At 38.1% G+C, this 25837-nt stretch overlaps 1 protein-coding gene across 5 annotated transcripts in view; it reads left to right on the plus strand.

Annotated features, from left to right (window-relative positions):
- LOC131426090 (diacylglycerol kinase zeta) overlaps positions 1–25837 on the plus strand; it is a 473898-nt gene that overhangs the window by 429840 nt on the left and 18221 nt on the right. For 4 of the 5 annotated variants that reach the window (XM_058588529.1, XM_058588527.1, XM_058588530.1 and 1 more), the window contains 11 exons: positions 9327–9456; positions 9561–9781; positions 9847–9929; positions 9995–10169; positions 16969–17179; positions 17251–17443; positions 20994–21287; positions 21351–21574; positions 21642–21956; positions 22025–22157; positions 23188–23235. In XM_058588529.1, coding sequence (XP_058444512.1) covers positions 9327–9456; positions 9561–9781; positions 9847–9929; positions 9995–10169; positions 16969–17179; positions 17251–17443; positions 20994–21287; positions 21351–21574; positions 21642–21956; positions 22025–22157; positions 23188–23235 — 2027 coding nt within the window. The remainder of the gene's footprint in view (positions 1–9326; positions 9457–9560; positions 9782–9846; positions 9930–9994; positions 10170–16968; positions 17180–17250; positions 17444–20993; positions 21288–21350; positions 21575–21641; positions 21957–22024; positions 22158–23187; positions 23236–25837) is intronic. The other variant, XM_058588531.1, reaches the window with a different exon arrangement.

Raw genomic sequence — 25837 nt, forward strand, 5'->3', positions numbered from 1 at the left:
CACTAAATGATTAAACACATTTTACCCTATAGCTCTGGAATCGGACGTCGGATTTGGATGAAATCAAACAACAACCTATGATAACAGATCGGCTGAAAAGTTCGTATCGTTTCTATGAGAGGGCGCCACTAGAATTAAATCCATGCCATTTTCAGTTAGTACCAACCTTCAAAAGATACGTGTATAAATTTGACAGCTGTCTGATTATTAGTTTGTGAGATATTGCATTTTGAGTGAAGCTACTTTAGTTATTGTGAAAAAAAATGGAAAAAAAGGAATTTCGTGTGTTGATGAAACACTACTTTTTGATGATAAAAAGTGCCGCCGATACCCAAAAATGGCTTGATAAGTGTTATACACACTCTGCACCGGGCGAAGCAACAATTCGTAAGTGGAAATGCAAAGTGCAAAATTTCGTACTGGTCATATGAGCACCGAAGACGATGAACGCAGTGGAGGTCCAAAAGAGGCTGTTACCGATGAAAACGTGAAAAAAATCCACAAAATGATTTTCAATGACCGTAAAGTGAAGTTGATCGAGATAGCTGACACCCTAAAGATATCAAAGGAACGTGTTGGACATATTATTCACGAATATTTGGATATGAGAAAGCTTTGTGCAAAATGGGTGCTGCGTGAGCTCACAATCGATCAAAAACAACAACGAATTGATGATTCCGAGCAGTGTTTGGAGCTGAAAAAAAACCGATTTTTTTCGTCGATATATAACAATGGACGAAACATGGCTCCATCACTTCACTCCGGAGTCCAATCGACAGTCAGCTGAGTGGACTGCACGCGATGAACCGAACCCAAAGCGTGGAAAGACTCAACAATCGGCCGGTAAGGTTATGGCGTCTGTATTTTGGGATTCGCATGGTATAATTTTCATCGACTACCTTCAAAAGGGAAAAACCATCAACAGTGACTATTATATAGCGTTATTAGAGCTTTTGAAGGACGAAATTTAAAAAAAAAACGGCCTCATTTGAAGAAGAAAAAAGTTTTGTTTCATCAAGACAATGCACCGTGTCAAAAGTCGATGAAAACCATGCTGAAATTGAACGAATTGCTCCCTCATTCACCGTATTCTCCAGATTTGGCCCCCAGTGACTTTTTCCTGTTTTCAGACCTCAAGAGAATGCTCGCTGGTAAAAAATTTAGAAGCAATGGAGAGGTAATCGCTGAAACTGAGGCCTATTTTGAGGCAAAGGACAAATCGTACTACAAAAATGGTATCCAAAAGTTGGAAGATCGCTATAATCGCTGTATCGCCTCTGATGGCAATTGTGTTGAATAATAAAAACGAATTTTGGCAAAAAAATGTTTGTTTCTATTAAACGATACGAACTTTTCAGCCGAACTGTTACTATTGGCACTTTTATTTGAGCCTGTTTGTGGAAATCTATATGAGAAATGTAGATGATATGAGAAAGGCAATAAGAGTACTTTTATAGTACATTGTTACTATGATCTTGTAATAACAGTAACAAGTAGGTACAATTTGAATAGAAGAATTAGAAATTTACATTTTTTTTCACCTGAAAAATATAAATTTTTATGTGGCAACCCTGCACGCTAGTCGAAATTGAACAAAGCACACTGCGAACGGAGCAAAGCCGCACGTAATAGTTTTGCATCGTCATTTTGAATGACGATTTGAATGTTTTGACACTCATCGCCCTATAATTTCGGAATCGAAAGTCGGATCAGGATGAAATTGCACAGTATATTTAAAGACAATGAGAGCTTTAATTTGAATCATGATTCGTGAAAATCGGTTCAACCGTTGCTGAGAAATCGAAGTGAGTTCCGCTTTTGGAGGTTTTCTTCTCTTTTATCGGTGTTTTCGGAATCGGAAACCGAGGACTAGTGGCCCTCAAGAAGTTTTATATAATAACAAGATTTGCTAACTAGATGAATTTAGCAGTAAGTTTTATCAAAATGTGCACCTCGTTTCGCTATCGCTTGAAAATAAAAATTTTCACTAATCGCACTTAATACCGAAACCGGAAGTCAGATCTGGATCATATTCTCGGGGACTTTTTAAAGAATTTAAAGACCTTCCATATGCACCTTAGTTTGTAAAAATCGGTTAGGAAATTTCCGAGAAAATTGAGTGCGCATTTTTTAATAAGCTTGTACATTTTTCCTTGTAATTCCGGAACCGAAAGTTGGATTTAAATGAAATCCAAGGAAATTGTATGAGGCCATAAGACCTTTCATTTGAATCTAAGTTGGTGAAAATCGGTTCAGCCATCTCTGAGAAAATTGAGTGACAGTATTTGTCACATACACACAGACAGACATTTTGTGATCTCGACGAACTGAGTTGAATGGTATATAACGCTCGGCCCTGATCGTCAAGTTGGTTTTCACAGCGATTGCATAGCCTTTCTATATGAGAAAGGCAAAAACAAATTGTGAAAATGACATGTGAATGCAACTATGTAATGAAAACCGCGGAAATGTTATCGTAAAGACGGGACTCGAACCCATAGCTAGTTTCTATCCGGGGAAATCGTTTTGCCAATTAAACTACCATGCATACACGAAGAGACAGCCCAATTGACAAGTAGAACCAAACATGTTTCGCTTTAGTTGGCCGTCACAGCATTCAATTATAGCCAATTCTATTAATTTCACACCCCTCCGAGAATATTTCAAGTCTGAAGTACAAAGGTATCTATCTTGATAGTTTGGAACAAATTTAGGTCGTCAGCAAAAGAAAATCGTAGAGCTTTCAGCGAAAAGTTCACTTCGTTGAATTACAGTAGAAATATCGGTGGTCCGAGATGACTGCTTTGCGGAATACTAGAAAAAGAAAAAAACTCCTTGGAAGCATTTTCGATCTTGACCACCAGCCGTCGATTTCAGGAATGGCACTAAAAGTGGTGATACTACGATAGTTATCGATGTTCTTCTAGTCTCCTTTTTTTGTACAACGGGAGTATATGAGAAGATTTCCAGATTACAGGAAATACAACAATTGTGAATGACTGTTGGAACAGTTGATGATACAAGGTACTATAGTATTACTAGAACAACTCTTAAAAATGGCTGCCGGGATAACGTCGAATCCAGCAGAGTATAAAAATTTCATTTTTGCGACTGCTGTTTCTACGGAATTAGCGGAAATATAAGGTCCCGCTTGGATGATTTAGGTACGATGTTAAGATTCGAACCTGCGTGAAAAAACACGGAACTTTGAAAATCCGCGTTAAAAAACGCGTTACTTCGTAAATCTGTGTAAAAAAACAAGTAGCGGAAATCCGCGTGAAAAATAAACCGAGCTGCTTCGTAAATCCGCGTAAAAAAACTTGTAACTTTGGAAATCTCCGTAAAAACCGCGTAACTTTGATATTCGAGTAGTTCGGACCTCCGTGTACAAAAACCAAGAAAATTTGGGAGTCCGCATAAAAAAACAAGTAGCTTTGAAAATCCGCGTAAAACCCTTTTTTAAACCACTGTAATGATGCCTTTCTCATATTACCTATATTTTCAAAAATTTATCTTCACTATTTTCGGTGCTCCCGGAACAATTTAAGTATTTCTGTATTTCGTTCGAATTGGATTGTTTCGATCGAATACGAAATTTGGCATTCTGTAGCACGATCGAGTTCGAGTTTTCCATACAAAAGCATCACTCGATCGAATTACAGAATGCAAATTTTTCCATTCCTTCGAAAAAATCCGATTCGATCGAAATACAGAAAAGGACTGTATATATCTACCAATTAATAAGTTCTGTTAACCTAAAAGCATTTATCAGTCAGTTTTTAGTGATATGCACCTGTTTTTACCATCGCTTGTGAAAAAATACTCATGAAAATGAAAATTTTTCACATATCACACTGTAGTTCCGGAACCGGGAGTCGGATCCAAACCAAATTCAATGGGACTGTAATACCTTTTATTTGAATCTAAGTTTGTAAATCTCGGTTCGTTCGTCGAGTAGAAAAGTAGAAGCATCGGGTAACCCAATAACTTTTGATAGAATTGTTGACTAATGACATACCGCGTTGGAAGCGTCATTCCAAGACAATTTTACCATGGAAAAATACACACCAAAAGAACGCACTGAAATTGTTCAGCTTTACATTCAAAGTAACTTCTCAATTGTTGAAGCCAAACATGCGTGATGCGTTAATGTGTTACATTAATAAACAAAATTTTCGGTTCTTTGCCCCCTAATTAAGGAACAGCCTCATTCGCGTCTTGTATACATTTTTATGACGTGAATTGTGGAACGATAAAAACAAACATTTTTATTTAACGAGGGGATACGTACCAAAAAATCGCATAACTTCGGAAATCCGCGTAAAAAACAATTGGTTCCGGAGATCCGCGTGAAAAACTTGCGTAACTTCGGAAATTCGAAAAAAAATATAACTTCGGAGATCCGTGTAAAAAAGTTGTAACTTCAGGAATCCGCGTAATTTCCTAATTCCGCTTTAAAACGTTGCTTCGTAAATCCGCTTAAAAAACGAGTAGCTTCGGAAATCCGTGTAAAAACCCTTGCCTTGGAAATCCGCCTAATTTTAGCATTCGATAAAAAACGAGTAGAAGTTCGAAAGTTCGCTTAAAAATATCTCGTAGCTTTAGAAGTCCGCGTAAAAAATACAAGTTGTTCCAGGAATTCGTGTGAAAAAACTGCGTTGCTTCGAGAATTCGCCTAACTTCAGATATGCGCGTTAAAAAAACAAGTAGATTCGAAAATACGCGTAAAAGAACCGCGAAAAATCGGAAATCCGCTTAACTGCAAAAATTTGCGTAACTTCAGAAATCCACGTAAAAAAACTCGTAGCTTCGGAAATTTGCGTAAAAAACGGCGTAATTTCGGAAATCCGCTTGAAAAGCTCGTAAACGTCGACGAAACTTCGGAAATCCGCGTAAAAAAATATACAGAGTAGCTTCGGGAATCCGCATAATTTCGGAATTCCTCGTAGAAAAACCAAGTAGCTTTGGAAATCAACGTGCAAAAATCGCGTTGCTTCGGAAATCTGCGTAAAAAGGATAACATCGGAAATCCGCTTAATACAAACCTTGCACCATCGAAAATCTGCAAAACTTCGGAAATTCGCGTAAATAATGTACCAAGTATCTTCAGGAATCTGCGTAATTCCGGTAGTCCGCCAGAAACCCCGTAACTTTGGAAATCTGCGTATAAAAAACAAGTCGTTTCGGAAATCTGCGTAAAAAACCGCTTAACTTCGGAAATCCGCGTAAAAAATATAACATTGCTTCGGAAATCCGCGTAAGAATTTCGTAACTTTGGAAACCCGCGTAAAAACCGCCGAGCTTCGGAAATTCGCGTTGTTTCGGTATTCCGCATAAAACAAGTCGAATCGGAAATCCGCTTAACTAAAAAAAATTGAGTAACTTAAGAAATCCACGTGAATATTTCGTAAAAAATCAACTTAACCTCGGAAATCCGCTTAAAAAATATACAGAGTTGCTTCGGGAAACCGCGTAGAAATATCAAGTAGCTTCGGTAATCAGCGTTATTTCGGTATTCCGCGTAAAAAAACCTCGTAGCTTTAGAAATCTGCGTAAAAAACCGCGCTATTTCGGAAATCCGCGTAAAAAACTCGTTTAAAATCAACGTAACTTTGGAAATCCGCGTAAAAAACCTCGTAGCTTTAGAATTCTGCGTAAAAAATCGCGTTATTTTGGAAATCCGCGTAAAAAACTCGTTTAAAATCAAATTAACTTTGAAAATCCGCGTAAATAAACTCGTAGCTTGGGAAATCTGCGTAAAAAACCGCGTTATTTTGGAAATCCGCGTAAAAAACTCGTTTAAAATCAACTTAACTTTGGAAATCCGCGTAAATGAACTTGTAGCTTTGGAAATCTGCGTAAAAAAATCGTTTCAATACCGAGTAGCTTCGGAAATCCGCTTAAAAATCTCGTTTTAAATCAACGTAACTTTGGAAATCCGCGTAAAAAACCTCGTAGCTTTAGAAATCTGCGTAAAAATTCCGCGTCATTTTGGAAATCCGCGTAAAAAACTCGTTTAAAATCAACTTAACTTTGGAAATCCGCGTAAATAAACTCGTAGCTTTGGAAATCTGCGTAAAAAGCCGCGTTACTTCGGAAATCCGTAGATATTTCGTAAAAGATCAACTTAACTTCGGAAATCCGCTTAAAAATCTCGTATAAAATCAACGTAACTTTGGGAATCCGCTTATAAAACCTCGTAGCTTTAAAAATCTGCGTAAAAAACCGCGTTATTTAGGAAATCCGCGTAAAAATCTCGTAGCTTTAGAAATTTGCGTAAAAAACGCGTTATTTTGGAAATCCGCTTAAAAAACTCGTTTAAAATCAAATTAACTTTGAAAATCCGCGTAAATAAACTCGTAGCTTGGGAAATCTGCGTAAAAAACCGCGTTATTTTGGAAATCCGCGTAAAAAAATCGTTTAAAATCAACTTAACTTTGGAAATCCGCGTAGAAAAATATACCGAGTAGATTCGGAAATTCGCGTAACTCCGGAAATTCGTATAACAAACTTTTAGCTTTGGAAATCCGCAAAATTTCGGAATTCCGCACAATAAAACCCACGTAACTGTAAAAAACCTCGTAACTTTGGAAATCAGCGTAAAAAAGTCGTTTCAATACCGAGTAGCTTCGGGAATCCGCATAAAAATTTCGTTTAAAATCAACGTAACTTTGGAAATCTGCGTAAAAAACCGCGTTATTTTGGAAATCCGCGTAAAAAACTCATTTAAAATCAACTTAACTTTGGAAATCCGCGTAAATAAACTCGTAGCTTTGGAAATCTGCGTAAAAAGCCGCGTTATTTCGGAAATCCGTAGATATTTCGTAAAAGATCAACTTAACTTCGGAAATCCGCGTAAAAAACTCGTTTAAATTCAACGAAACTTTGGAAATCCGCTTGAAAAAATATACCGAGTCGATTCGGAAATTCGCGTAACTCCGGAAATTCGTATAATAAACTTGTAGCTTCGGAAATCCGCAAAATTTCGGAATTCCGCGTAGAAAAACCAAGTAGCTTCGGAAATCAGTGTAGAAAAATCTCGTAGTTTCAGAAATCTGCGTCAAAGAACCGCGTAACTTCGGAATTCCGCGTAATAAAACCCACGTAACTTTAGAAAACCGCGTAACTTTGGAAATCAGCGTAAAAAAAGTCCTTTTTCAATACCGAGTAACTTCGGAAATCCGCATAAAAATCTCGTTGCTTCGTAAATCCGCGTAAAAAAAAAGAACAGCATCGGAATTCCACTTAAAAGAAACCACGTAGCTTCGGAAAACTGCGTAAAAAACGCATAACTTCGGAAATCCACGTAAAAAATGTACGCATTTTCAGAAATCCGCGCGGAAAACTGAGTAGCTTCAGAATTTTGCGTAATTTCGGAAATCCGTGTAAAAACTTGTAGTCTCGCGTAGAAAAAAAAACGCGTAACTTTAAAAATCCGCGTAGAAAGAAACCACATAAAATACAAGGTTCAGCCCCACGTGGTTGTTCGAGCCATTGATGTAGAACAACGCAACCAAAATTTCTAATGATCGACATTTTCAATCAAACAGTTTAATCAATCGTCACACTTTTGAATCCGCAATTGCACGGGAGTCTGCTTAGATTGATCTTCATTAGGAACCAACACCAAACACGCGAACCCAGAATATAGACTCAGTTTGTCTTGATTTGTATTTATTCTGTAGCCGACGAAATAACATCAACAGCCCAAATGTATGCAATTATATCTTTGTACATACTTGCGATACGGATTCAGATATTAAAGCTTCTCTTCTCCAAGCTTGTGTTCAAGTTTTGTATGCAAGCAGTTATTTTTATAGCGTTAAGTTTCTCTACCATTACTACCATTCTGCGATTTCGATTGAAACGATAAACTTTTTCTCATTATCAATCGAGTTCATCTTATATAAAATAAAAATTAATCTTAAGCACTCAAAATTTATCTTGGGGTACATTCCAAAAAAAATTAATTTTACAGGTGACTTAATCTCTCATACGATGTAATTCATAAAGACTTGTTTTGTCAAATGACGGAAGATTTTATTTGTAATGACTTAATGTTAGATGAGCTTGAATTTCGACTGTAACTTGAGTTCTGCTAGCAGGTGCGACTGTATGAATTTAAATGCCCCTTTTACCAGCCAAGCAGATGTATGCTTCTGTGGCTCAGTCGATTAACAGACGTACTTGCAATCCAATGATTCTCGGTTCATATCACGGCGGTTGCTATCAGCATTCTTTTTTATGTCAATGACACAATATTAATTGTTCTTCGACGTAAATTTGCGTGAACTGCGACGCTCCGTTTATGTGCATTTAATAAGATGTGAAATCACAAGGTTTTTTTTAAGTGTGTAGTGTTCAAAATCTGACCACATTTCTACTTGTAGTTACCCTTGAATTTGTAATTTGCACCCCTATATAGAAAACAAAGCTGTGTTCCACATGTTCAGTAATTATTCACACTTGAACGTTTCCGCTAAGCAACTGAAAGAACTTCTAAACAGCTCCTGAAATACATTGTTCAGTTTTTATGCTGCGAAAAAATTCACCCCGAACATTGTCCTATACTTTCAAGTTGTCAAAAGTTCCGCGTGTACTTTTGAGCAACAAAAGAAGTGAATTGTCACAGTAGCTGTGGAACTTTCGGTTGCTTGGGGTAAATAAGATTGCTAGGATAATCATGTATGGGAGACATCCCAAAAAAACAGCTATTAAATTTAAATAACAGTCACTCGGAACCACCAAAATTCAATAAAAATTCAACCATCGCTGAGAAAGTATGCACATGAGTACAAAAAAAAGCTCCAGTAAGTGGCAAAACTGAAAGCAGCATGATTGAACGACATTAGAGTTGATGGATGATCTGATCAAAGTAATAAAAACCGGATGGAGTGAGCTCGCACTAGCAAAAAAAAATATAATAAACTACGACGGCGGAAGAAACTCGCTGCAAGGACGAACAAATAACTACACGATATCCATCTCATTTCGAACGTGTGATAGCGAATCCCGGGAAGTTTTTTTTCTCTTCTTCGAGTCCGGATCGATTTATCACTTTGAACGGAATTGAATATTTCCGCAAGCCAGCGTAGCAACTGGAAGCGTTGCGACTTGATTTAATATAGATTTATTCACGGTAATGTTTCCGCTCCCAACTAAAACATAGACCGTATAGATCCAACCAACCTCCTCCAGCTGACAGAGTGCTTCATATTTGTCTTATTCGAACATCCCCAGAAAGTTTCCCTTTTGGCCGGGACGGTGGAAAAGCATAAATAAATGAACTTATCACTTTCCTATCACTTTCTCTGTTTTCATTGCAGTCGCTGCAAGCGAAGCTCTCGTTTAGTTCTAAGGAAATTGTTGCTTTATCATGTGCCTGGTGTAAATCATCATATCATAACAAGGAAGCATGCTTCAACCCGGATCGGATCGGTGAGGAGTGTTCGCTGGGTGAGTTTCGTTACGTTTTTTGCCTCCCCCGTTGATATTTTCACGTATTTCTTTTGTTCTGTTTCTCCTTCCTTGCTTCCTTCCTTCGAAAACCCTCCCTCCAGGAGCACATCGCAGCATCGTAGTCCCGCCGTCCTGGATCGTGAAGCTACCGCGGAAGGGTAGCTTCAAGTCATCGCTGCGGAAAACGCCCCAGAAGAAAAAGAAGACTGGCAAGAAGGCGTCCGTGTCGAAGGAACCGCGAACCTTTGTGATTAAACCCATTCCGACGGCGAACATCACCCCGGTGCTGGTGTTTATCAATCCGAAATCCGGTGGCAATCAGGTAGAATTATTGAATCTTGTTTCGAATTTCGATTCCTAGCTAATTGACTGCTTTCCACTTGACAGGGTGCTAAACTGCTCCAGAAGTTCCAATGGTTGCTGAATCCGCGACAGGTGTTCGATCTGACGCAAGGTGGACCGAAGATGGGGTAAGTTTTCTACTCGGATTCGAGTGTACATATATCGTGTTTCTAATTGTTTCATTCAATTCTAGTTTGGAATTGTTTCGCAAAGTACCCCAGCTACGGGTGCTGGCCTGTGGCGGAGACGGAACGGTCGGCTGGGTTCTTTCGATTCTGGATCAGATCAATTTTGTGCCTCCGCCGGCGGTCGGTGTGCTACCACTCGGAACCGGTAACGATCTGGCCCGGGCACTTGGATGGGGTGGTGTAAGTATAGGTTCTTTTTTATTAGCTTGTTCAAAACGAGAAATCGAACCGTTCACTGACATTTGACATTTTCAATTGGAAAACGTCAAAACCTAACAATTTACTTTCCAATCAGCTCAAACGTTTAATAATACTGAACCCCGCTTGGTTTGTTCCTTCTTGGAAACATACGCGACCACTGCTCGAACATTTCCAATGTGCGGCACAAAATTCGCCCTTAAGTAGGCAACATGTACTACATGGCGCGGTCAATTGTCTGTTTAAAATCAGTGTAAGTCAAGCACACGCTACTTTTCCCTCGGTCTTCCTTTGGAGCTTCTTATTGCTCAGGGGTCACTTCTTTTGATGCTTATTTAGCTGTCAAATTTTTACCTGCTGACTCATGGATTACTATGATTGATGCTGTATGGGTAGTGTCGTCAGTGCGGGTGAAGGTTTTCTTATGTCGTTTTCGCTTGATGCCAAACCTAATTGCAACTGCTGTCAAACCGTTTATTTGAAGCTAGTTTCGAACCTAGTTTTAAAGTTGTTGAACTGAAAATCGAGTCAGTTTCGAACCTGGTTTTTATGTCAGGTTTGCTCAAATCCCCGTTGCTAAGTGCGTAATCAACAAAATTTCGTGAGAAGTGTTTGTTTTATGAACCCACCCTGGGTCAGTTTCAGTTTTCTCAAGCGAAAACAACATTAAACGCCAGGCGCGTACACAGGGGGGGGGGGTTTAGGGGTTCAAACCCCCCCCCCCCCCCCGAAACAAAAAATTATAACCCATGGGAAACTTTGTGATATAAATTGTACATGTGTTGATTTATCACCATGTTCTATACCCCCCCCCCCCCCCCGGAAAATTTTCTCTGGCTACGCGCCTGTTAAACGCAAACGTTATTCTTTCTTTCTACCACTCTTTACTCTCTAATTTTCACTGTGTCCACTTTGCGCTCTTTGCTTTACTTTTTTTTCGTTGTTTCTAATTTGCTCTTTTCGTTTTACAATTTTATCTTTACAATTTTCACTAAACTTTTTGGTGCTATTTTTTTTGGCTAACTTGTTTCACTTTAATTTTGTCGCTTTATTCATTTGCTTAACTCTTGCCGTTTTACTATTTCTACTTATTATCATCACTGTACGATTTCATTTCATTATTTGAATTCATTATTCTTTTCACTTGAATTTTTCTGCTTTTTCCGTCTACTCTTCGTATTTTAATTATATTTACATTACTCGCAATAATTATATAAACATCACTCTTTTCGCTTCAATATTTTAACTATATTCTTATCGCTTTACATCTTAACGTTAAACTCTTTCCGCTAGTCTTTTTAAATTTTCTGGTTCTGCTTCCTTCTTGTTGTGTTTATCCATTTTCATTTTTCTCCACACACTTTACATTCATTTTGCTCTATTCTTTTTCGGCATTATTTTCGTTATACTGTTGTTGAATTACTCTTTCCGCTTCGTTCTTTTTTTTTATTTTTTTATTTTTGGTGTACGTTCTTCACACTTTTAGGTTAGTTTTTACTTTGTTTTTTTTCTCGCTTTACTCTTTTATTCCATTGTTTCCGGTTATTTGTTTTGTTTCACTCCTTTCGCTTCGCTTTTTTCGTTTCGTTCTTTCTCTCTTATTTTTTTATATATATTTGCTTGAATTCCTTTTTTTTTTGCTTCACTATTTTCTTCACATGCTTTTTGTTTGATTTTTTTTTCATTTTACTCTTAGCTCTACACATTCTCCTATACACTATACTCTCTACTATTTTCAAAAGATTATCATTTCTGCTTCATACTTACACTTACACTTTACAATGTCATCTGCTTTATTAATTCTGCTTTACTTTTTTATTTTTACTCTGTTTATCTTTATTTTTCTTGCTAACTTTTTTTCGTCGTTTGAATATTCTCGGTTCATTGTTTTTCCTTCATTCTTTTTGTTTCGTCCCTTTCACTATTTCCGCTGTGCTCTAATTGTTTTACTCTTTAGGCCTTACTGCTTTTTGTTTTACTTTTTTCGCTTTATTATTTTGTTTACTCCATTTGTTCTGCACGCCTTATTGGATACTCGTTTTTATTCTGCTCGCCTTACTGGTTTTGCTTCACTTCTTTCGTTCTACAAAATGTGGAGCTCACAAAATCTTTACCTTGGTTCTATTTTCCCTTTATATATTATTCTCTTTGCAATGTTTTTTTTAAGTCTTTTGTACTCTATTATATTCACTTCAATTTTCTTTCGTTTTACTTTGCTCACTTCGTTTTACATTTTTATCTTTCCAATTTTCACTAAACTTTTTGTCTTCACTACTTTTGCATTACTTTTCTGCTGATCAGTCTTAACGTGTTTCGTTTATGTTGACACTTTCCGCTTTGAAGTTTTTGTTTTATTCTGCTTGCCTAACTTGTTCCACTTTAAGTACGATTTCATTGAGAAACTCTTTTCAATCACTTCGTTCAACGTTTTTCGTTTTCATTTTTTGTACTTCTCTCTTATTGTTTCATTGTTTTTGTGATTTTGCTATAATTTTATTATAATTCACTCTTTCCGATCTCCTATTTCTGCTTTACTTTCTTAGCTCTTTCGTATTCACATTTTTAGTTTTACTCTTTTTTTTTTGCTTCGTTTTTACTCTTATCGTTATATTCTTTTCGTTTTACCTTCTCATTTTACTCTATTCGTTTCATTCTGTGGGCTTTCGTTTCCGTCTCACTCTGTAGGCTTGACACTTTTTGCTTTACTCCTTTCACTTTTCTCGTTTTGCTTAACAGTTTTCACTTTAATCCTTTTGCTTTTTTCTTTTTTCAGTATTTCCACTATTTCCGTTTCGTTGCACACTCTTCATTTTATTTTATTTTTTTTTGCAGTACTTCTTATTTTATTTTTCTTCCACTCAATTTTCATTGCTCTTACGCATTTCACATTTTTAGGTTTATGCTTTTCTTTTTGTTTTTTTAGCTGGACTTGTTTCACTTTATTTTTTTTTTTTGTTTCACTCCTTTCGCACCACTTTTTTCGTTTCACATTTTCGCTCTACTCTTGTGTCATTAATACTGATTTATTCTCTTGAATTCTGTTTTTTTTTGTTTTTTGCTTCACCGTTTCTGTTTTACTCTTTTTGCTACACTTTTCCCAACATAGCTATCAGCATCACACCTTTTCTCTACACTCTATTTTTCTGTATTCTCATGATTGATCAACTTTGACGAAAGGCCGCTTTCGTCTTATTGATTGTTTTTTTTTTCATTCTTTTCACTTGAATTTTTCAGCTTTATTTTTATTCTTTTCTGTTTTTTTTTTTGCTTCACCCTTTTTGCGTTTATGCTTTTCCATTTTGCTCTACACATTTTACTCTACATTCATTCTAATCTATTCTTTTTTCTGCATTATTTTTGTTATACTTTTGTTGAATTATTCTTTTCGGTTTATTCGTTTTATAATTACAGTTTTGCTGTACGCTTTTCACATGCTTTGCTTGGTTTATGCTTTACTGTTTGCTTTACTGTTCGCTGTACTGTTTTGCTTCACTGTTTTCACTTTATTTTTTTCGCTTCATTCTTTTCGCACCGCCTTTTTTCGTTTCACATTTTCGCTCTACTCTTGTGTCATTCATTCTGAATCATTTTCTTGAATTCTTTTATTTTTTGTTTTGCTTCACCGTTTCTGTTTTACTCGAATCTGTTTCCGGCATTTTTTTTTTGTTATACTTTTGTTCCTTCCGTTTCATTTTTTATTATAACACTTTTAGGTTATTGTTTACTTTGTTTTTTTTACTCACTTTACTTTTGTGCTTCATTTTCATTTCTTTCATTTTATTTCGTTTACTCCTTTCGCTTTACTTTTTTTGTTTCACTCTTTCCACTTCACTTTTTGTATGACACATACCTTTTTTATATACTCTCTTGAATTTCTTTTTTTTTTGCTTTTCTTTTTTTGTTATACGCTTTTTGTTTGTTTTTTTTTTCATGTTACCTTAGCTCTACACTTTCTTCTCTACACTATATACTCTCTATCATTTTTCTGAATTATTTTTGAATCATTCTTTCTGTTTCACACCTACGCTTTAACTTTACGATGTCATCTGCTTTATTAATTCCGTTTTAATTTTTTTATATTCATTTTTCCAGCTAACTGTTTTTTCGTCGCTTAAATATTCTCGGTTCATTGTTTTTTCTTCACTCTTTTTGTTTCGTCCTTTCAATTTCACTCTTTCTATTTCGCTCTATTTGTTTCACTGTTACTGTTTTTATTCTACTTTTTTCGCTTTATTCTTCTTTCTTCACTTTTTTTACTTTTTATTCTGTCTATTTTACTCCTTACTTAGCACTCTTTAGTCTATTATTTTGGGCATTACTTTCCTCTTTGTACTGTTTTTGCATTACTTTTGTCGCGTTGCGTTTTCGCTTTGTCTATTCTTTATTCTGCTCGCTTTACTTGTTTTGCTTTACTCTTTCCGTTCCCCACAAAATGTGGTGTGGAGCTCATTCAACCATGCTTGGTTTACTCTTTGCACTATTTATTTCATTCTTTGATGTTTCCACTTTGCTTATTCTATTTTCCTTTACTTATTATTCTCCTTGCAAAGGTTTTTTCGTGTCTTTTGTACTCAATTGTTTTCACTTCAATTTTCACTCATTTTTCTTCACTCTTTACTATTCATGTTTCACTCGTTGCTGTTTGCGCTTTGCTCTTTAGTGTTTCTACTTTACTTAATTTTTTTTTGTATTTTTGACTCTTTTCGACTCATTATTTTTTACATTTGGCATTTTATTAACCTTTTTAGCTACACTCTATACTCGATTCGCTTGTTTTTAGATCTACTTTGCTTTACTCTTTTCAAGTTAGTCTTAACACTTTGAAGCTATTTTTTTAGTTTTATTGCTTATTGTTTCGGTTTATTCAAGGCATTGCTTTTATTTCCTATCGCTTTATTCTTTCACTCGTTTCGCTCTACTGTAATTTAATGTTGTTTTACACTTTATTTAATTTTCGATTTACGATTTCACTGTTTCGGTTTACTCATTATCTTTTTAGATCAATTCGATAATTCTTTACGTGTAGATCGTTTTTCATCCTCTACTTTTATCTACGAGGATGAGAATCGAAGCCCGGTGCGCTACGTGAAAGGCCTTCTCACCCATCACGCGATACACATCCTCTAAAACTCTTTAAAAAACTTACCCAACAATTTTTTGCACATAATTCAATTCAGTTCGAATGACAAAGCGAACAATTCAGGGATGGTGTTTTCACAACCTGCAAAAGAGATAATAATTAACGCAATGCTGACAGACATAAGTTGTGGTAGATTAGTTATTGAGAGTTCTATTGTGAGATTATACCGCAGGGGTGAGACTGAGAATTGAACCACGCAGCGACCGTGCAAAGTTTGAGCATGTACGAAGGTTTCGTTCAATTGGGTTACGCTCTGAAATGTGTTTTTTTTTTTCATTCAAAGTAGTTTCATGGGCAGAAGTGATTTTTTCCCGAATAGAAGAAAATTGCGAATTTGAGTCCCGTCTAAGTGGTAATTTTGTCGCAAATTTTCATTTCTGGAATTTATTTCATCAATCCTTCTTGATAAAAGTTTAGCATCTTCTACAATAGTTTAATTGTTTATTCTTTGAAAATTTATATTTTTTCATCTCACTATAAAAGGACCCAAATTCAGGCAGCAAACAAAAAAAAAATAGTTTTTTATTAGAATGTCAACGAAAACCTCATTGCTCTCTGCTAGAGCAATGAGGTTTTCGTTGACATTCTTACAATTCTTTTTTCGTTGACCTTTGCATACCGGTCTGTGCCCGAGAGGTGACGAATGATTTGTAGCCTTTAACAGAATTGTTGAACCCTTTCGCTTCAGCTGAAAAAAAGAGAGACAGTAGAAGTAGGGGACGGAATTTGTTTGATGTTATGGTGCAAATTCTTGGCATTACCTACGTTCCATTAGTTCTCGCATAGCTGTTGATTTTCACCCATCATGATTACACTCGCACAAACGTCACGCCGAGAGAGAAAAACGAAAAAAAAACTCACAAATCATTTTTCTGCAACCTAATGTCGTTTTCGTTTTTAAATTGCAATACACTGGTGTAGCGAAAGCTGCACTGAAACCGTTCGTTTTTACCAATTGCACTACACCAGTGCTACACTTTTTCTGCACCGATACCACTGGTGTAGCACTCATCAAAAGTTTGGTGTAGCTCTGTGCAATGGAATCGTTTATTGTAGTCAATGGTTACTGTTTATGTTTTCGTCATTTTTGTTCGTTTATTCATGCCTCAGTGTAGCACTGCACCGGTGTAGTGCAAATTAAAAACGAAAACGCCATAAGCAACCGGTGACGTTAGCACGAAATAACCTGAATCGGGCCTGAAACTACCGTCAATCCGTTCTCAATCGAGCATTCGAGCACGTATTAAAGTACCGTGTCGAATCGGGATTGGAAACGTTTACGAGCTGTGGTCGTCTGTACTTGTAAAATGATGGTGTCTTGAAAAAGCCATTCCATGCCATGCCAGGGTTCGGTGAGTTCCACATACGACCGACGAAAGAAAATAATATTTGATTTGAAGAGATAAAAATAAATTGATTGGAAACGTGATTGTTTAGGGGGCTAACAATATTTCCCTGCCCAACCCCGTCGCGTCTGAGTCTAAAGTTAAATCGTACGAACAGACCAATTCGTTCCATTTGCCAGCGGGTAATCGATTTCGAGCTCTCCGGCTTTGCTATACGGCTTCTCTGTGTTGGCAATGGTTCGGAAGGAATTATTTTTGACGACCTAATCAAACCCACGGCTGTCCTTCCTTCCAGGGCTACACGGACGAACCGATCGGCAAAATCCTAGGCAACATTGGTAATTCCGACACCGTTCTGTTGGACCGGTGGAGCTTAAAGGTGGACCCGAATCCGGACGTGCCGAACGCCGATGACGGCAAGGACAACCTACCGCTGAACGTGGTTAACAATTACTACTCGCTCGGTGTCGATGCTCACATAGCACTGGAATTCCACGAGGCTAGAGGTAAAATGGCACTACCTACCTGATTATCATTATTCTAATATGAGCGTCTTTTTTTCCCCTCCGGCCGACAGAGGCACACCCGGAAAAGTTCAACTCTCGGCTACGGAACAAAATGTTCTACGGTCAGGCCGGTGGAAAGGATTTGCTGAAGCGTAAGTGGAAGGGATTGGCCGAGTTCGTGACGCTCGAGTGCGACGGAAAAGACCTGACGCCGAAGCTGAAGGAACACAAGGTGCATGCGATAGTATTTCTCAACATTCCAAGGTAAGTTTTTTTTTGGTTGGTAGGTAGGAGAGGGTCACGGATAACATTTGACAGGGACCCTGCAATTAATGTCGTTTTCGCTTGAAACCAAAACTAGCTAGGTGCTGTCAAACTGAAAATCTTATTTTATGAGGCTGCGATCCTTAAATCTCATGACCAGTCGAAGGTGCCGAATTCTTGCAAGTTATTTGGGAAATACACTCATCAAAACGATAAAGGGAATTTGCATTAGGTATACATTTTCTTGTGCCCGAGTAACGGACAGGTACCCGTTAAAATATACCAGTTTTCACAACAGCAGTATGTGGACTAAACTAGATTATTCATTTTGTTTTCAGAGCCATCATTGGAACATACAACCGAGGAGTCCTAAAAGTTTAATTTTGGTACAAGCTTCAGTTTTCCCGAATCATCCGGCGTTTTCGTCGAAAGACGTGCGGGAGAACATATTTGGAATAAAAACGAAAAGAAACTCTGACTCGAATTGTACGAGGAGCGTCTGGCAAATAAAGAGCGCTTCAAACATTTTCGGAACAAACATTCTATGTGGGAGAATATCGCACAAACTATGTCATCTACGTTCAACCTCACTTTCACAACTGCTCAAGTCGAAAAAACGGACTATAGAACTGTTCTGAAACAAACGAAAAAGATCAAACTAAGCAATACCATTTCCGGAAATGTATTATCTCAGATAGGGTTTGGGCAAGAGATGGCGAAAACTGCTGCTATTAATGTAGACCCTTTCTGGTTAACGCAAAATAAAATGCATCAATGCTTCCAAACGAATGCTGGAAACGTAAAGCCGACACAAAAACTCCCAAGCAAACATGGATTGAAGCATTTAAAGAGCTTTGCGCAGGACGATAATTACGGCGGGAAGAACGCGAAAAAGAGAAGTGAGATACAGAAGATCAACGCCAGAAAAGACATACTTAATAATGGAAAAATGGAAATATTGAGAAAGTTAGTAAATCCATGTTTAAATGTAACAAACCGGAATTTTTGCGTCGATATGTGACAATGGATGAAACATGGATTCATCACTTCACTTCGGAATCAAAACGATCATCATCTGATTGAACAGCAGCTGGTAAATCTCGTCCAAAGCTCCCGAAAGCTCAACAATCGGTTGGAAAGGCTATGGCCTTGGGATGTGCGTGGTGCAATATTTAGCGAGTATCTTGAGAAAGCAAACACCATCACGGTAGCCGTGGTCACGCACTTTACCCAAAATTGCGAGAGAACGGAGAAGAAAACAGAAATTCCAAGAACAAACGATTCTAGATAATTAGTTTTTCTATCGATTCGTATATAAATCGTGCCTGATAAACGTTTTTATCGAAAGATTTCGTGCGAGTTGAAAAAATAAATGAGTTTTTCCTTATTCTTTCGCACACTCATAATGTCAACACACAAGAAAACAAAATGTTAAACAAAACTCGCACGAAATCCCGCGAAAGAAATGCTTTCTAACTGATATTTTTCGCCAAATGCATAGTAAAATCATTTATCTACAATCGTATGTTTTTGATTCTTGGTGAATCGGGTTAAAGACTGTCCCAGAAAGTATGGATGCTTTTTGATTTCGCTGTAAATAATTCACAAGTGTTAGATATTCAAATTTTATTCGATATACTGATAATATTAGACTACAACAACAGAATATTATTCTCAACATTTGCTACTTAGCCATTGTAAACTAGCTGGCTCACCTTCTTGCGAACGTTCCTCATTAAATTTCGTACAAACTTCTTGGCGACAAGTTTTGACACTTTTTTCCAATCTTTTTCGAACTGTTGAATGGTTTTGGCTGCCGAGACATGTTTCCTAAAATGTGTCTTCGTTAATGCCCAAAATTCCTCAATTGATCGAAGTTGTGGGCAATTTGGTGGATTCATGTCTTTTGGGACGAAAGTGACATTTTTGGTAGTATACCATTCTACCGTTGAATTCGAGGAGTGGCAAGAAGCAAGATCTGGCCAGAAGACAACAGGATCCTTGTGGCTTCGAATCATGGGTAGAAGTCGTTTTTGTAAACATTCCTTGATGTATATTTCGCTGTTCATTGAAGCAGTGGTGATGAAGGGTTTCGAAATCTTACCGCAGCTACAAATTGCTTGCCAGACCAAATTTTTCAACTTCAATCGATGTCTCGGACAGGTTAACACTTGCCCTTCTCGCACCGTTTAATATTGTGGTCCCGGCAAGGATTTGTAAGCGAGTTTCACGTAGGTTTCGTCGTTCATGATTATGCAGTTCAAATTTCCAGCAAGAATCGTATTGTACAGCTTTCGAACCCCCGGCCTGATCGATGCTTCTTGTTTCGGACTATGTTTTGGTTGTTTCTGCTTCTTCGAAGTTTCAAACGTTCTTTAGCATGAAGAACATTTGGCTTCGAAGTGCTCACTTTTTTGGCCACATCCCGAACTGAAACCTCCTTCTTTTGCTTGAACGCCTTCAGTATACGTTTATCCAACTGCGGGTTAGTAGGACCTTTTTTTTGACCCGTTTTCGGTTTATCCTCAAAGGTGTTATCCTCACCGAACTTCCTGATTGCATTTCGCACGGCTTTTTCACTTACTCCTTTCATTTTTGCTATCTTTCTCTGACAGTCCGCGTACTGTGCACCATTTGTAAATAATTTTCGACGTTGTTGTGCTGAAAGGATGTATTTCGAAACAATCTAATGAAACGAATAAGCACAAGTGGTTAGAGAAGAATGTAAACAACAGAAGTCACAAGTCAATCAAAACAATGGCAAAATTACATCAACTTCGAATTAATCCTAGATCCACCGTATTCGCCAGAGTTGGCTCCCAGCGACTACTGGCTGTTAGCAGACCTGAAAAAAATGCTCGCCGGTAAGACATTTCGCACGAATGAAGAGGATATCACTGAAACTGAGGCCTATTTTGAGGCAACAGATAAATCGTTCTACAAAAGTGGTATTGAAATGTTAGAGCGGCGCTGCTCTTGATGGAGATTACGTTGATGAATAAAGTTAATTTTGAACCAAAGAAAAATCGTGTTCTCTTTGTCAGGCCCGGGACTTTTCAGACCATGAATTAATTTGGTTAAGATTTTTTGAGATTAAGTGAAGTTATCGCAATATTTTTCAAAGAATTTCTCGTAATGATTTGATAGCCGAATATTCTTCCGTCCAGAATCGATTTTCGCATAAACTAGACATAATTCCTCAAATTCATCTGAAGAGTTTTCTTCCGAACTGCTGGAGCTACTCTGAGAACTTGACAATAGAGCTGTAATCACATTTGCTAGCATTTCGCTCCTGCTTTTATTCACATTGGTTATGAAACAGAGCACTAACTTTCAAAGAATGGAAAAGTTGGAACAATTTTCCAACGTTAGGCGAAAAAAACAAAAACAGTTTTGACAGCTCATTATTACCAACGAAACAAAAAAATGAATGCAACCCTGTAAGGAAAAAGTTTTGGTTAAGAAAACTGTGTTTTCAAGCGAAAACGACATAAGACTATCGCGGCCTACTAAGCGAGGTTATTGATTTTTTTTTCAATCCTCTTCGCAGCTACGGAGGTGGAACCCACCCGTGGAATAAATCCGGTGGCCAGTTCGACCCGGCCACCGACGATGGGTTGATCGAGGTGGTCGGACTTACCACGTACCAACTTCCGCTGCTGCAGGCCGGTGGCCACGGGACGTGTATTGCCCAATGCAAGACGGCAAAGGTCGTCACCTCCAAGACTATTCCGATGCAGGTGGACGGCGAAGCATGCAAGTTGAAGCCATCCATCATCGAACTGACCTTACTGAATAAGGCTGTGATGTTGGCGAAACGGAAGCCCGGCAGAGCTAACGTGCCGTAAGTTTTTTTTTGTTACGTTTTACTGGAAGTTTGGTCCGATTATCACTAAATCTCTTGCAGACAAGAAAAACTCGAATCTCTGAACATAACCCTGCTGAAGATTATGATGGCTGATTACGAGCAGCACCACTACGACAAGGATCTGCTGAAGCAATCGGCGGTCAATCTGGGCACGCTGGATGTGCCCGTTACCGATCTCGAGCAGGCCCGGGTCCTGATCAACAAGTACTGCGAGGATCAACCGGACAGTCCCAAACTGTCACCGGATTGGTGCTTTATCGATTGTAATAAACGGCATTTTAACTATCCCGGATTTGGAACCTTCGGAACTAACCGTCCCCTGTTTTGCAGCTTGTACCGCGGAACGATTCTTCCGAATTGATCGTGCCCAGGAGAACCTCCACTTCATAACCGACATCGCCACGGACTGTATTTTCTTGCTGGACCAGGAATGTCCCACGCTACCGCAAACCCCGGAAGATGATAGCGGTGGCCACCATCCTGGTGGGTCTGCCATTCCGCATCATCTGAGCAGTTTGGAATCGAGCGATCGGGATTCCCGGGACGGGACGCCTCAATCGCCAGGAATGAAATTTTTCAATCGGTCCCTTTCCGGAGCGGGCTCGGGTACGCTTTCGCCTGCCCTCGACATTCCATCGAGAAAAAGTTCGTTTCTTAGTTTGCAGCTATTTTCGATGCAATTCACATTATGTCAACTTTTTTTTTTGTCGCAGGTTCTCAAGGTTCGCAGAGTTCCCATGGATCTCACGAAAGTGCGAAAAACGTTAGCACCAGCGGTGCGGGTTCCGACAGACATCCGCAGCTACGCAATGGCCAGAGCTTCGATCAACTAGTCAACTTCCGAAGGTAGGATTCATTTTGTTCAGCGATCAAATTCTGCTGAAGTTCTGTTTTAGCCCGGCCGTTCGTAAATTACAGCCTGGTCTGGTTCGACGGTGGACAGGACGGGCCAAACCTGAAGCAGCTTTTCATTTCTATCTATTTTCAATTTTTGCATTCATCTCACACACCGTACAAAAAGTTAGACGACTGCCACGTGTCATGTTTGCTCTTCATTAAATGAAAATTTTAATGATGTTTACTCACTCGTCACTGCTGTTCGTCTTCTTCTGCTGTCTCCCACGGCGTCGTTCGCCGTTTCGTCGGGTGGAACCGCTTCAAAGAAATAAAAGCTTTGCCCGTTCCGAGCTTCCCTTTGGGTGGCACTTTTCATTCGCTTGACGGAACCCTGAATTAAAAGTCATTTACAATGCGATCTTTAATTTAATCGGAACCGAAACTCGTGCCAGTGTATGGCACTCGTTTAAAAAATAATTGCTTCTTCGGTTGTTTTAAATTGTTGGAATATGGTGATTCTCGAATTAAATTAAAAATTAACACCCGCTAGTAGTAGAGTGACTATAATGGTTATAGGCACTCTAGCTAGTAGAACGTCATGGAATAACACTGGCAGCCCTGCCAGTGTGAAAAATTACTCGAATCTAGTCAGCCACGTGTTTATTTATTTTCTTAAAAAGTTCTGAAATGAAGAGAATGAGAATAATTGAAAAGAAGAAAGTAAAGTGACAAACAGCACCGATGGCAGTCGTCTACACGTGAAAAAAAACTAGACAAAAGTTTGGCACCTATTCTGATCGCTTTCACTAATCAAGTTTTTTTCTTCTTAGAAACTAATATTCACGTTAATTTTTAATCTTTTCTACGCTATTTTTCTTTCTAACTTCCCTTCCCCCAACAACAACAACAACAAAAAATCAATCAATCAAACTGCACGCCATCTTCTTTCTCACCTGTACTGTCAACAACCGAAACGAAACGAAACAAACAATCGTGATGATTACAAACACGAACATTACACAACACTGCCTAAAATCAGCTTCCACGAGCGGTTGTTCGGCTTGAATGATGATGCGTTCGGATTCAGGTGATTATTGGCCCGCCAGAAGCGGGAAGTACAAATGGCGCGTACAAACAGGCGGGATTCACAAATGGACGGGAAAATCCCGTCATGTTCTGTTTTGTTTTTTGTTTTTTTTTTGTGGCTGTGCTAGTCGGTGTTTTCATAGCTGTCAATGTCCCATTTTCATATCGTTTGATTGAGTGTGCTTTATTGGTTTGATCGGCTTGCCTCGAGCGCTTAGTCACTGCTAGACTCAGTACATAATCAGGTTTTACCCAAATTAAGGATAGTTCTAATAAATTGGTTAATACGATGTCCGACCAGCGTGAGGTTAATCTTCGACGACACCCGGCCAACTGTTCTTTACACGACAAAATTTTCGAGTAGGCCACGAATTAAATTTATTCTTTCTCTACGAAAATCAATCCTACACGGAAAATAGAAATTACCTATTGTTCGACTTAAAAGCAATTGACAGTTTCTCTTTGTTTACTTTCTGTTTGGATTATTGGGACGTGATTATAAAAGTTTTCGTGGATTTCACAAATTCTATTTGGGAGTCAAAGGTGACATTTTATACAAAGAGTTGAGTGATAAACGTTGAAACCGCTTAGTAATTGATAAAAGAGAAACTACACAAAGAGAAACTGTCGGCTGCTCTTACCGCCATTTGAAAAATCAGCCGACCACTTTGAGTTGCTCTGAATCTTTTCTTTCATTCGTTCGCTTCATTCTTGTCAAAACACAAGGAGCAAATCCACCGATCCGAAACACTTGCGTTTCGTTCAATAAGCTAAAATTAAGTGAACCGCATTCCATCTGAATCTTGAGTCCACACGGCTTAACCTTTGAGTAAATATAACTTACTAGTAAGTAGATACCTTATGATAAAAAAAGAACCGGAATTTTCATTTTAAAATTCCCGCGCTTGTCCAATCGGTAAACTTTTATTCTCTCAACACTTTTATACACATTCTGTCAAATTTTGACGCATATCGTACGATTAGTTTTTGTTTGGCGTCTATACAAAGAAGTTGAAAAATTTTCGTGTGGCGATTTTTATAATGGATGAAAATTTAGAACAACGTGCGTGCATCAAATTTTGTGTTGCAAATGGATTTAAGTGTTCCGAAACGTTGAAAATGTTAGAAAAGGCCTTTGGTGAATCGTGTCTAGGAAAAGCACAGGCATACGAGTGGTATAAACGCTTCAAAGATGGTCGTACAAGCTTGGATCATGATGAGATCCCTGGCCGCCCAACAACATCTGTTACTGAAGAAAACATTAAATCGGCGAAGCAAATCGTGTTGCAAAATCGTTCTGTACCGATTAGAGAGATTGCTGTGTTGTTGGGCATCTCTTATGGATCAGCCGAACACATTTTAATTGATGTTTTGGGTTTGAAACGGGTCGCTTCTCGGTTGGTTCCAAAAAAGCTGAATTTCATTCAAAAACAGCGTCGTGTTGATGTGGTCAAAGAGATGATTTCCAACGCAGATAGTGACCCCACATTCACCGTACTCTCCAGATATGGCCCCGTGTGACTTTTTCCTCTTCCCCAGACTCAAATTGCCATTGCGGTGAACGCGTTTTGAGACCATAGAGACCATAAATAGAATTCGCTGCGTGAACTAAAGGCCATACCTTCGGTGGCCTATAAAACTTGTATGGAAAATTGGATCAAGCGTTGGCATGCATGTATTGCCGTAGGAGGAGAGTACTTTGAGGGCGATATTAAAGAAAATTATTAAAAATCGAATTTTTGCGTTTTTTAATAAAATTCCGGTTCTTTTTTTTATCATAAAATATAAGTCACTTTTCAGTATTTTTTTTGTTTTGTGGAAAGGTCTTAGAATCAATTAACCTAACCTAACCTCGAAGTTAGGTGGAAAGTACTAAAAATTAGATAGTTTTATGGTTCCGTGTACACTGAAAATAATGTTTACCTATTTTTGGAGGAGAAATCACCCATTGTCGACCTCTTTTATAAGCTACCCAAAATTAGGTCGTTATCTACTCAAACTTTGATTTGATCGAGAAAAAATTCGTAGCGTGCTTTGTTATGGCATAACACTTTGGGAAAACATTACATATACCTAAATTTTGAGGTCATCACTCGTTTGGGGAGATGAACTTTAGTTGATTTTGAGTAGGCTTTAACCCAAAATTAGGTAGCGGATGATGAGAGTGTAGGAGAAGAGTGCAGAGAACCACGATGGAAAAGGGACTGGTGTCGAGATTATTTTTATTTATTTATTTCTGTTTATGTTTATCGGATAAACGAATCTAAATGGACAGATAACGTGGGAAAAAGCCCAGTTGAGTTGAATCTTGTTTGTCATTCTCATGCGGGCGTAAAAACCACCATCTTTTAAAAAAGTTACAGGAAGAAAAACAGGAACAATACACTACAATAATCTTAAAACGGCTAAATACATACTAAATAAATAACATAAAAAATAAATTATTCTATGTGTGAGTGCGGTTGTCATTTTTACCTCTCTCTAAAGAAAGGTATTAGAATTGCTTTCGAACAGACCATCGGAGACCCATAGTGACCCATTCGACTCAGCTCGACGATATCGGAAAATGTCTGTGTGTGTATGTATGTATGTATGTCTGTGCA

Source organism: Malaya genurostris, chromosome 1 (genome assembly GCF_030247185.1).
Source record: "Malaya genurostris strain Urasoe2022 chromosome 1, Malgen_1.1, whole genome shotgun sequence".
In the NCBI taxonomy this organism is placed as follows: domain Eukaryota; kingdom Metazoa; phylum Arthropoda; class Insecta; order Diptera; family Culicidae; genus Malaya; species Malaya genurostris.